At 46.2% G+C, this 12,672-nt stretch overlaps 1 protein-coding gene across 2 annotated transcripts in view; it reads right to left on the reverse strand.

Annotated features, from left to right (window-relative positions):
- DNAJC13 (DnaJ heat shock protein family (Hsp40) member C13) overlaps positions 1–12,672 on the reverse strand; it is an 876,382-nt gene that overhangs the window by 451,291 nt on the left and 412,419 nt on the right. For both annotated transcript variants that reach the window (XM_069211911.1, XM_069211910.1), the window contains one exon: positions 3,257–3,361. In XM_069211911.1, coding sequence (XP_069068012.1) covers positions 3,257–3,361 — 105 coding nt within the window. The remainder of the gene's footprint in view (positions 1–3,256; positions 3,362–12,672) is intronic.

A 12,672-nucleotide genomic window follows, 5' to 3' on the forward strand; every position in this document is an offset into this window, starting at 1 on the left:
TGTGGCACACCTGAAGCCATCTTGATTTAATCAAACGGGCAAAAATTAAAACATTTAATTTAGAAAGGAACAAAATTAGGGGGTTTATTTTGTCATAGTAGTTATGGTTAGCGCTGTAGAAAGAAAAATTAGGACAAGTTTTAAGTGAGCTCTCAAATACCTCAAATAACTTCCTTTTCTATTTCATGAAAACATTCTGACATGCAGACTGAAACATGCACATTCAATATGAGTAATAGACTGCCAGTTAACTCCCTGGTGATCAGCAGCTTGATGGAATCGAAGGGGGACACTGAAAGCATTTTCTACTGAGGATACTGCAGTAAATGAGGAAATGATGGAGCTGCATAACAAATATGTCTCCCAAGATGGCCACTGGAGAAAAATGAACCCAAAGAGTACATATGTAGCACAAATATCACCCAAATGTAGCTCAAATATAGCCCAATGACAGATGTATGTAAAACACTTAGGGGGTTATTACAACTTTGGAGGAGGTGTTAATCCGTCCCAAAAGTGACGGTAAAGTGACGGATATACCACCAGCCGTATTACGAGTCCATTATATCCTATGGAACTCGTAATACGGCTGGTGGTATATCCGTCACATTTGGGACGGAATAACACCTCCTCCAAAGTTGTAATAACCCCCTTAATTTATTTGTTTTTTTGCAGTTCTGTATATCGCAGACTTAACCCTGCTTCATATGAGCCTCAAGTTACTTGACACCATGACACATTCATTTTGGTTTTGAGGCATGGGGAGATTAAATGATCTGCCCAGAATTACAGGATGTCGAGCTGACGCTGAAGCTCGAACCTGGTTCCCCAGTTTCAAAGTCTGCAGCTCTGGCTGTAACACCACATCCTCTCCCCTAAGTGTAACAAATCAAGTGATCAACTGGATAAAAAACAAAAAACAAAGATAGCAAACAATTTAAAAGTGCTTTGTTGCTATTTGAGAACTCAGAAAATATGTCCTCATTTAAGTTTTTTACAGAGCTAATCATAATTTCTATGGGAATAAGACCATCTCAGTTTTATAATTTCAGAAGGAAATGCTTTAGGTACTACAGTTTTGATTACATCAAGATGACATCAGGCATGCCATACTTATGTAAAATATAGAATGTTAGCAATATAGTTGTTCATTAGAATACTGTAGGGAGACTGAGGTCAGGGGCACAGCCTTCGCAGATTGAGTACAGGGAGGAGGGTGCAGAGGCAACAAGTTGAGCATGCTGGGCAAGCTGTAGGGTCAGTGGCACTACACCGGACCATGGAGGGCAGTGGAAAGGGTAGCACAGACAACAAATCAACCACGCAGGACAGGCAGTCAGGCAGGAGAGGTTGTGGCAATATAACAGACTATTGAGAGCAGAAGGAAGAGGCAGTGGCAGTACAATGATACATGCCAACAGATTCAGGCAGTAGACTTACAATGTTTTTAAGCCCATGAGGGCTTTATTTTATCTGTATCTTCTTTTTCAATGTAAGTCAATGGGGAAATCAATTCAAGTTTTATTTTCCTCAAAATCTCCCTCTTACCAAGTTTAACATTTTGGCAAGTATGGTACATTAGATCACGGCGGACAGGAGGAATGAGGTACATACATGGATTTGGATAACTGAGGGAAGGAGATGGGCAGGGGCACTATGCTGACCTTACAGGGCAGTTGTCAGGGGTTGCAGCAACACAATACACCACATGGGGCAAGCAGGACAGTAGTGCAGCACAAAGGACTATAGGAAGCAACAGGAAGGGGACAGGGCTATGCACATGGACACCAGAGAGAAGAGAGGAAAGAGGCAAGGGCAGCAAGCTGACCATTCCAGACAGTCAGGAGGGACGGTTGCAGGATATTGGACCATGAAAGGCTGGAGGGAGGGGGCAGTGGCAGAACATCAGACCATGCAGCACAGGAGGGAGGGCTCTGGTGCATGGACTCTGAAAACCGAGGGTAGGGAGGAGGTGGATGGTGCAGCATGCTACTGTTGAGGCAGGTTGGAAGGGCAAAGGCTGAACAACGGCCACACAGAGCTGTAATGAGGGAGCAGGGGCATGGACCTGGACAATGGATGGCAAGGGGGAGTGGGAGCAGCAAGCTTGGGTGAGAGGAGCAGAATGCCAGGCCAGGCCCTGCTTCCAACTCCACCACACATTTTATGAGCATCTTACTTAACGTTTTTTTAAATAAAAAACATAAAAATTCACTGAAAAAAAACAAAGGTTACTAGGATGATATTGTATTGGAATTAGCATTTAAAAATCCTTAGAAATTCACAGAATAAAACAAAGTTTATAGGGATGTTATATTTAGGTTCTGAATATGCACGCACAAATCCATAGAAATTCAGCTGCTAGAGTTATTTCAAATAACTATAACTCATGCCCTAAGGTCACAGCTAATTACCTCACATTTTACATCATTCATGACATCATTGATGTTATTACTGTAAGGTTTACAATAAAATTATTGATGAGTAACCATGAGTTATAGCTACCTTAGGGCATGAGTTATAGTTAATTGAAATGAGAGAGAGAGAGAGATAGAGGGGGGGGGTGGGGTGTATTTGGCATTCTGTTTTGTTCGGGGACAGCACATTAACGGAGAACAAAAAATTCAATCACTGGAAGAATATATGAACAGCGGGTGTCTCTTTGTTGACTGACTGGTGCAGCTGTGCGATGAGTGGAATTCCTTCATTGTGAAAGAGAGAGGGAGAGACACACAGATGTATATAAACAGATAGAGTTTGAGCTTATGCGAACATCAGTGATCACCAATGAGACGCAAAGATCAACACATTTCCATACACATAAATAAGGATGTTGCTCAAATATTTAATCCTGAGTATTAATTATAGCTGGAGGAATAGCTCAATGAGTTGAACATTTGGTGTGGAACAAACAGGCGATCGGCAGGTCACAAGTTGGAATCTCGAGATTGCTGAGTCAGCCTTCCATCCCCACGAAGGTAGGTAAACTGGGTATCGTGAGTGGTTTATATAAATATGTTTTCTAGAAAGGATTTTGTTGTAACACTACTTGGCTTATAAGAAGCACTGGTAAATGTAGTATAAAAATATGGAGAGCATTATTATGTAAAAAATAAATAAAGAACAGGTTGGATTTCGTTGTTGTTTCCTCTTTTCTAATATTGCTGTCTCAAAATTATAAAACAGAAAACTGGAATTTTGACTAAGTAAACATACAATTTGGAAAACTGCATATCAAAGATAACAGCCACAGTACCTCAACAAAGCTGTAAGGCCCACTCCTTTCTTTGTCCACATTGCCAAAATACCACTCTTTTTCACTTTCTCGCTTCATATCCGGTGATGCTTCAATCACATTGCTCTGCAACAAAATAGGTGGACATGTAACTGGGGTCCTCAAAGACAGTAAATCTCATACCATCCAGGATTTCACATCTTAAGCTAACTGAACATGGATTCCCAAGACCTACCCAATAACCAGAGCACACAGAGCTTTTGTGTTTCCTTCTTCTCCCAGGCAGCTTGCCCCTCTATTGGCTCTCTGTGCCTACTTACTTCATATTCCTACTCAACAGCAGATATGTGTTACTGTTCAAGTTCACCTATGGAAGCATGTGGGAGAGGAAGTGCTTATTTATCAATACAAGTGCACCGTTACAGGCTCTTAGACCAAAGCTCACTGCCAGCTCTACTATCTGAGTGGTGGCTACACTATTCATCTTTCTCACAGGGTTAAGCAGGGAAGGTGTTCCCCAGGCCTCATACTCTCTTGTTAAGTCTGTCATAAGGTCATAGGAAACGAAGCAGGTGTTAAAATCCCCATTCAGAACAACATGACTTTCGCAGTACACTCTAAGAATACTGCCATAAAAGTTTATAGTCAAGGATTCTTTGCTATAAGAGGTGCTTCTATTAAAGATATTCACTAGAAGAGAAGGATTCCCCTGTTATGGTGGCAGTTTTAAAACCAGTAAGTCTTGGCAGGTGGTAACAACTAGCTTCATAGGACAATCTAAGGACGGCTTTACCAAAATAATTAGCAATCCGATGGCCTACCCGCCACAGATTTTTAGGCCTCTATATGTGATGAAGCTTAACCTATGTATTTGGTAGGTTGTCTAACTCTTACAAAATGCACAGATGAAAAACATCAATAAACTGCCCCCAATAATTATCAGCTAGCTTTGATTTATTACCTGCGATGTTCCAGTTCACTAATCATATATATTATCTTCTTTCTAGGTTACTGCTCATCTCAATTACTTTAGACATTATGGCCCACATTATAACAATGGCGGTAAACACTGCCTGCCGCTGTAGTGACGGCCGGTAACATACCATCACAGCGGCTACCATCGGTCAGCCCACAAGAAGGGCGGAAATCCGGCAGTGATCATGCTGGCGGACGGTGGTAAGCTGGCACTGCTACCACCATCACCGCCACGTCAGTTCAGCGTGTGTGTGTGTGTGTGTGTGTGTGTGTGTGTGTGTGTGTGTGTGTGTGTGTGTGTGTGTGTGTGAGTGTGAGTGAGTGAGTGAATGCGTGTGTGTGTCTGGTTGTGTGCATGATTGTGTGAATGCGTCTGTGTTGTGTTTGCGTGGTTGTACGCGTGTGAGTGAACGTGTGTAAGAATGGTGAAGTGAGTGCGTGACTGTGTGTAGGAATGTGTGCGAGCATGTCTGGAAGTATGTGTGTATGCCAGTGTGTGTGACTGGGTTTCTGTGGATGTATACGGGTTGGGGGGGTGGGGGGCCGAGTGTGAGGATCAGAGTGGGTGGGGGAGTTTGGATGGAGAGGGTGTGGGGGGGCGTCTGGTAAGTGTTGGGTGGGGGGGTGGGGGGGGTGAAGCTGCCTACCGTTGACAGGGAAGGAATTCCTTGTCACAGGAAGGGCCTACCGGCATGCTTTTCGTGGCAGCACTACTGCCACGAAAACCATGGTGGTAGGCAGGCTCATAATGCCGCCGGCTGTACTATGGCAGCTGCCCGACTGGAGATTGACATTTCCGGCCCGGTGGCTGATACCGTCATAATGTGGTGGTATGTACCGCCAGCCTGTTGGCAGTACTACTGCCACATTTCCACTCACCGCTGGGTTCATAATGACCCCCTATATTCTCAGTAACTGAATTAAGGAAAGCAACCGCTCTTTCTGTAAATTGTGTGCTAGATATAGCGTCGACGTGTGAGACAACCTGGCCAGCACATGTATAGTCTCTATCCTCCCTACTTTATATACTGAAAGAGTATCCCTTACTGTACATGTTTAAGAGCCATGGCTGTATCTTAGTAGGACTACGTTTCTGCATTATTATCTTTTGTAAAGCACTAGGTAGTACAAGCCTGAATTGAATCTCTGACCTCTCTGAGATGTATGCTGGTCGAATATAATTAGGCTCTCAACAAAACTATTATCAATAAATGTAATTTCTATGCAATCCCATTTTCCCTCATTGGCCACATGTCATTTTACAAAGACAGTGGGCCCTATTACGACCTGGAGGGAGAGGTTTCCTCCATCACAATTGTGACAGATATCCCGTCCGCCATATTAGAATCCCATTATATTCAATGGAGCTCGTAATATGGCAGACGGGATATCATCACATTTGTGATGGAGCAAACCCCACCCGTCAAGGTCGTAATAAGGCCCAATGTCTAACATTACATATCTAATAGACGACTTTGTTTTATAAATAAATTCTACTGTCAGTAGTGCCCCTGGACAGCCTGGGTACCTTTGTAAAGTACACCGACTTCTCTTGTTGGGCAAGTGGGGCACAGAAAAATCATAGCTGGTGGCTGGAAATAGCATCAAATGTAGGCCAATGGTTGTAAGAGAGAGCTTTATGACACAGACGGAGGCCCTCAGGACTGCTGATATCACAAGATGGCTTCCTTGCATGTAAATTTCAATTAATCTCTCCTATACAATCATGATTAGGATTTCTAGAAGATTCCATAGCTCCTTTGCCATGCTTAGGTGGAATATTCTGGTTACAGGTGCAAGGATTAGTTAAGGTACTACTTCTAAAGCCATTGGTAGCACCCGGGTCACGATTTGGGATGGTTCCCTGTATGAGTTACTTGATAAATGTGCTAATGTAGTGACTGAGATCTTTAAATCACTGATCTCCCCTCTTAAAGACAATATATGTCAACTACCTCAGATAATGTTGTAATCCCAGTATCGCAGGTAACAGCATCAACTTTGACATTTGTTTCTACTCATGAATACTTAGTGTTTGGTCGGGGGCATCATGTCACACTTCAGAACCTCATATTGATTTGAAAACTCTACGTTATATCCCAAAATCATTAGGGAGCTGACACTCTGGCTTAGCTGGAGAAGTAGTTTTACCTCTAGGATGGTAATTAACAGCTAAGTCTACTTGACTAGATATCATAGCCTTTTTAGTGAAAAGTTCAGCCATCTTTCCACCTACATTGGTCATTTCTTTGTGGGGTCAATTGTTTTTAGTACACATTCCACCTCCTGTATTAATTTGTTTATGTCCTTAACCATACAATTTTATGCTGCATGCTTTTGTTGTTTCGTTTGGAGGGTAACACTTGTGGGGGGGTCTGGTTGGTGCTTTTCTTTCCCTCATTTTGGACAACTAAGGGCATGATTTAGAACTCGGCGGAAAGGAATACTCTGTCACAAGTGTGACGATATCCCATTGGCCTGTACAATCCCATTCTATCCTATAGAAATCATAATACAGTGGACGGAATAGCCGTCACGTTAGTCATGGAGTATACCTTCTGCTGAGATCTAAATAAGGCCCTAAGATTTTACTGTAAGCAAATACATACTAAGTCGCAATACCTTCAGGAAGGACAGGCTCTAAAACCAGGGTCAAGGGGGGTAAGCCCTGCCTTGCCTTTTCCTGGCTTTGATGGGCCTGCCTTTGGCCTCAGAATGGCCTGGGCCCTCCTTCTCCGTGGCCCTCCTCACTGTCCGGCAAGTTCTCCTGGAACACTGACTCCCAAAGTAAGGCGTCCTGCACAGCGGGTACACCAGCGCTTTAAAGTGGTGTGTGGCGTGGGACTTTCCTCCTCCTTGGCCCCTCCTCACTGTCAAGCAAGATCTCCTGGAACCCTGAGTCCCAAAATCAGGCATTCAGCACAGTGGGTATAATGATGGCACTTTATAGCGTTGTGGCATGGTCCCACCTCCCCCTTGGCCCCTCCTCACTGTGAGGCAGGTTCTCCTGGGACACTGAGTTCCAAAGTTAAGCGTCCTAAGTGTTATTATTCAACCTGATAGGAGAACAATGACAGCACCTTAAAATCTAACATCTTTCCTCATTGCCACATGGTGAGGGATGAGTCACAGCACTGTTCGCCTGAGCAGGCCCACTGACAAACAAGTTACTTACCTTTGGTAATGCCTTATCTGGTAGGGTAGGGACACATTCTAGTTGCAGAGTGCTTACCTTAGAATTTCTCCTAGACACCAGTCTGGATCTGGAGATTTTTTTTGAGACGTACCCCTGTGCACCGTTGGGTGGCGTTGGTTGGTTCTGCATCAGCTGTCGGCATCATGTGTGCTTGATATGACATCACGGGTCCTATATAGGTGCGCTGATGTCAGTTTCCTTTCACGACTTTTCACGCTGTAAAAGCAGGGCCATGAAAAACACTGACCACTGGTGCGTCAAAACTAGAGCCCTGAAAGGGAAGTCCCCGTCCCTAGAAATCAGTTTGCAGAGCGGGGAGAATGGGTGGATCGGTAAAGAATCTGGAACTAGAATATGTCTCTACCAGATAAGGTGTTACCAAAGATAAGTAACTTGTTCATCTGACAGAGACTTTTAGTTGCAGATCCCTTACCTTACAATAGATACCCAAGCAATATCCTCCCCAGCGGTGGGTCTGAGAACCAAGATCATACTAGAAGTCCTGCAGGACCGAATGGTCAAAGGTCCTGTACCTTCTGACATGACCATCCAGGCAACAGTGCTTGGTATACGTGTCCAGGGGTGCCCACGATGCTGCCTGGCAGATGTCCAGGAATGGAACTCCACGTCCTAGTGCAGTGGTTGCAGCTGAGGCTCTGATCGAGTGAGCATGCAAACTCTCCGGCGGTTGCTTTTTAGCCAATGAGTAGCTCATTTTAATACAGCATAGAACAACCTATCTGCGGATGATCCTTTTCTGCACTGCTCGGCCTTTCTTCGCACCCACATAACCAACAAAGAGTTCATCATCCACTCGTAACTCTTCGGTATGATCAAGGTAGAATGCCAAAGCTCTTTTTAGGGCCAGGCAGTGGAGTTTCTCCTCTTCCATAGAAAGGCGTAGGGGTGCGTGAAAGGTAGGCAAGGTGATGGATTGGCCTACATGAAAGGGCATAATGACCTTAGGAAGGAATGACGCCCTAGTGCAAAACACCACTTTGTCAGGATAGATGGTTATAGGAAAGTACTGTTTTGACATGGTTACCCCCACTTTTTGCCAGCTTTCAGAGTGTTTTGACTTTTTTCACTGGGATCCAGCTAACCAGGACCCCAGTGATTGTGCTCTCTCCCTCTAAATTTGGTTGCTTAGGACTTTGCATACCCTACAATTGGCATACTGGTACCCCCATATAAGTCTCTACTATATGGTACTTGAATACCTAGGGCATTGGGGCACCAGGGGTTCCTCATGGGCTACAGCATGTATGATGCACCCTTGGGGGCCCATGCAAGATTTGCCTGCAGGCTTGCCATTGCAGCCTGCGTGAAAAGGTGCTTGCACCCTTTCACTACGGGTCACTGCACCAGGTCACTGTAAGTCACTCCTATGGCAGGCCCTCCTAGCCTAGGGGGCAGGGTGCAAATACCTGTGTGTGAGGGCACCCCTGCATGAGCAGAGGTGGCCCTACGAATTTCATCTTTATTTTACTGGACTTCATAAGTGCGAGAAGCCCTTTTACCCATGTACTGGACAGAGGACTACCTGTGGTCCAGCTACAGAATGGTAACTCCGAACCTGAGCATGTTTGGTATCAAACATGTCGGAATCATACCACAATACTGTTAACAGTATTGGTTGTATGATTCCATGCACTCTGGGGGCTCCCTCGGGGACCTCCAGCATTGCTCCTATCAGTCTTTTGGGGTTTTCCGGGCAGCCCGCACAGCTGCCACCCCTCAGACAGGTTTCTGCCCTCCTGCTGCTTGACAAGCTCGGACAGAGGAAGACAGGACAAAGGATTTCCTGTGGAAGAGGGAGGTAACACCCTCTTACTTGGAAATAGGTGTTACATGGCTCAGGAGGGGTAACCTCCCTAAACAACTGGTATGCTTGGAAGGGCACATTTGGTGCCATCCTTCCATAAACCAGTCCCTGCTCTGGTGCGAACTTGAACAAAGGAAATGGGAGTGACCCTGACCATTCCCCTGTCCATCACCACCCCATGGGTGGAGCCCAGAGCTCCTGCAGGTGGCCACTTGGTTCTGCCACCTTGAATCCAAGATGTGCAGAGGCCTGTGGGGGCATCTGAGTGACATTACAGCACCTCCTGATAGGTGGTCACCTTGCAAAGTGACCAAACCCCCTTTTAGAGCTATTTAGGGTCTCCCTCTAGGGTTAGTCCTCAGATTCGATCTGCAAGATTTCAGCAGGACTACCCCTGTAATTTAAAACTACAGCGATGACTCCGCTTTGCAACAATGTTTCTCTGGCTCCTTCCATTAGCTGCAACATTTCCCCGGCTATGCATCCTCTGAGGACGGCGAGTTTCAGTCTGCAAAAGAAGCAAGAAAGAATCTCCCTTGAGGTAAAACAGTCACTCTCCTGCATCTGCAGGACCTACCTGCAACGACGACCGGCTGCGAGGATCTGCTCTCCCCTGGACCTGCGTGGATTCTGCATCACAGGTGTTGGTCTTAAGCAGTCCCCTTGGTCCTCCCTACCAGCTGTCCAACTTGGGAGACGGTAAGCCCTTGCCTCTCCTTGCAGGACAATACCCTTGTGCACTGCGACTCTTGCAGCTACCAAGGCTTCTTTGTTTCTCTTCCAAGGGATCTTCAGGCTCTGTGTAGCCCTGGCCCCCACCATCTCTTGCAACGCACATTCTCCTGCCTGCTGCTCCACCGACGTGGGACACTTCTTCAGGTGCGCTGATTGGGCCTCACTGCAACTCCTGTGCCTGCTGCCAGTGGCTCTTCTTGTGACTCTCCCAGCTGCTGAGGATCACCTCTAACTCGTCTCCTTGGGTCGGGTCCCCTGGGCCTTGCTGGTCCTCTTCAGCCTTGCAAAACCTTCTACTCCAACTCTTGCATTTGTCAAACCTTGTTGGTGATTTTCCAGCACCACTGACTGACTGCATCACGACCGCCGATGTGGGACATCACTTGCATCACCTCTGGCACTCCGCTTCTGCTCCTGTGCTGCACTGCTGACTTTCTTCTTCCACCGTCAACCTCGTCCTGCATCCACAGAAAGGTGGGTAGTGGCTCCTGCCACAACCGGACACTCCAACTCGAACTGGACTTGGTCCACTTCCTTTGCAGGTCCTCTTCTGTCAGGATCCACCTTTGGTTTCTTCCAGTCTTGTTATGGGTCTTGCACATTAATTTTCTAAAGTCATCCTGTTGGTTTTGGGGACAACCAGGTATTTACCTCTGCTTTCCTGGTCACTGGGGGTCACTCTGGTACTCACCTCTTTGGGTTCCTAGTTCCTCTAGCTCCCTTCTACCGATCCCACATCCTTGGGCAGGGGACTGCCTTTCAAATTCCACTTCTTTTAGTATATTGTTTGGCCCTCCCCTAGGAACCCCACTTTTTGCTATTGCCTTTACCAATGCCTATTGCTTTATTTGGTATTAACTGACTGCATATATACATATATAGTATTTTAGTATTTCTGTTGCCATAATAAAGTATCTTTATTTTAGTACTAATTTGTAGTTCTTTCTTGTGTTTACGTGCTGTGTGACAATAGTGATATTGCATAAGCTTTGCATGTCTCCTAGATAAGTCTTGGCTGCTCATCCACACCTACCTCTAGAGAGCCCTGGCTTCCTGGACACAGATTACAATTCAATAATAGGTGATACTTGGACCTGGTATAGGGTGATAACACCACAGGTGCTCGCCACACACCAGGCCAGCTTCCTACAATGGTGGGGCACAGAGGCTTAGATAATGCTGCAGCTCACTCACCCTACGGGCAGAGGTAATGGCCACAAGAAAAGGACTTTTCAGGTTCAAGAAGTTGAGAGGACAATTGTGCAGCAGCTCAAAAGGAGCACACAGGAGGAAAGACAGAACCAAATTCAACTCTGACTGGGGAATGATAAATGGGGAGGGAGGAAACATGTGGGAAAGAAAACTATTAACAATAGGAGACTTAAAGAGGGTTTATGGGTAATCTCAAAATGGCAGAGATAGCAGAACCATAACCTTTGAGAGTGCGTAAAGCAGAGCCCTGCTGGGCCACAGAAAGTATAAACAAAAGGGCCTCAGACAGAGGGGAAAAGAGAGGGTCGACAGCCTTGTCTACACATTATGGCACAGATCTATGCCAATGACAGGTGTATACAGTTTTGGTGGAGGGATGCCTGGCTGACAAGATAACGCTACAAATTTAGGCAGAAGGTAGAAAGCTGTCAACTGCTGCAGCTCAATCTTCATGCAAGAAGGTGGAGACTGGACAGGTTTGGGTGGAGGACCCTCCCCTACTGCTGCAATAGAAGAATCTCCCGAAGGGGCAGTCTGATCAGAGGATCGATGGTCATGCTCAACACACCGTGATACCAGACTCTTCATGCGCAGGACAAGGATCAATTGGGTCTTGTTGTTCCTGATCTTCTTGAGAATTCTGGGCAGAAGTGGTATGGGTGGAATGGCCGACAGGAGGCCTAAGCTCCACTCAAGATGAACTGCGTCACCAAGCGAGTGCGCCTTGGAAACTCTAATGTGCAAAACTGCTGACATTGCACGTTCTCTGCAGAGGTGAGCGGATCTAGCCAAGGCTCACCCCACTGCTAAAAAGAGACCATGACCCACCTCTGGATGGAGACGCCATTCGTGATTGACAAGGCATTGTCGTCTGAATTTGTCCGCCCTGGCGTTCAGAAAGACTGACAGGTGTTGAACCACCAGAGAAATGCCTTGGTGTTTCAGCCACATCTGAGACGCAGAGCCTCCTGATAAAGGGTCCATGACCCCAGCATATCCTGCTTTTTGCAGTACACAGTGAACACTGTATGAAAGTGCCCCTTTTGGCATGATTACCCCCTCCCCACTTTTTGACTGGTAATGATGCTAACTTGACTGAGTGTGTGCTGGGATCCTGCTAACCAGGCACCAGCACAAGTGTTCCTTCCCTAAGCTGTACCATTGTTTCCACAACTGGCACACTCCTGGCACACAGCTAAGTCCCTTATAAAGGTACGAGTGGTACCAAGGGCCCTGTGACCAAGGAGGGTCCCTATGCAGAATGTATTGTACCACTCTAAGGGACACCTCACCAAGCATGTGTGTGCTGGTGGGGAGAAAAAGGTAAAGTTGACCTAGCACCCCTTCCGGGGTGCCATGCCCACAACCCACTGCCTGTGGCATAGGTAAGTCACCCCCCTAGCAGGCCTTACAGCCCTAAGGCAGGGTGCACTATACCAAAGGTGAGGGCATAGCTGCAGGAGCAATATGCCCCTACAGTGTCTAAGTCCATTC

Source organism: Pleurodeles waltl, chromosome 10 (genome assembly GCF_031143425.1).
Source record: "Pleurodeles waltl isolate 20211129_DDA chromosome 10, aPleWal1.hap1.20221129, whole genome shotgun sequence".
Taxonomy (NCBI): domain Eukaryota; kingdom Metazoa; phylum Chordata; class Amphibia; order Caudata; family Salamandridae; genus Pleurodeles; species Pleurodeles waltl.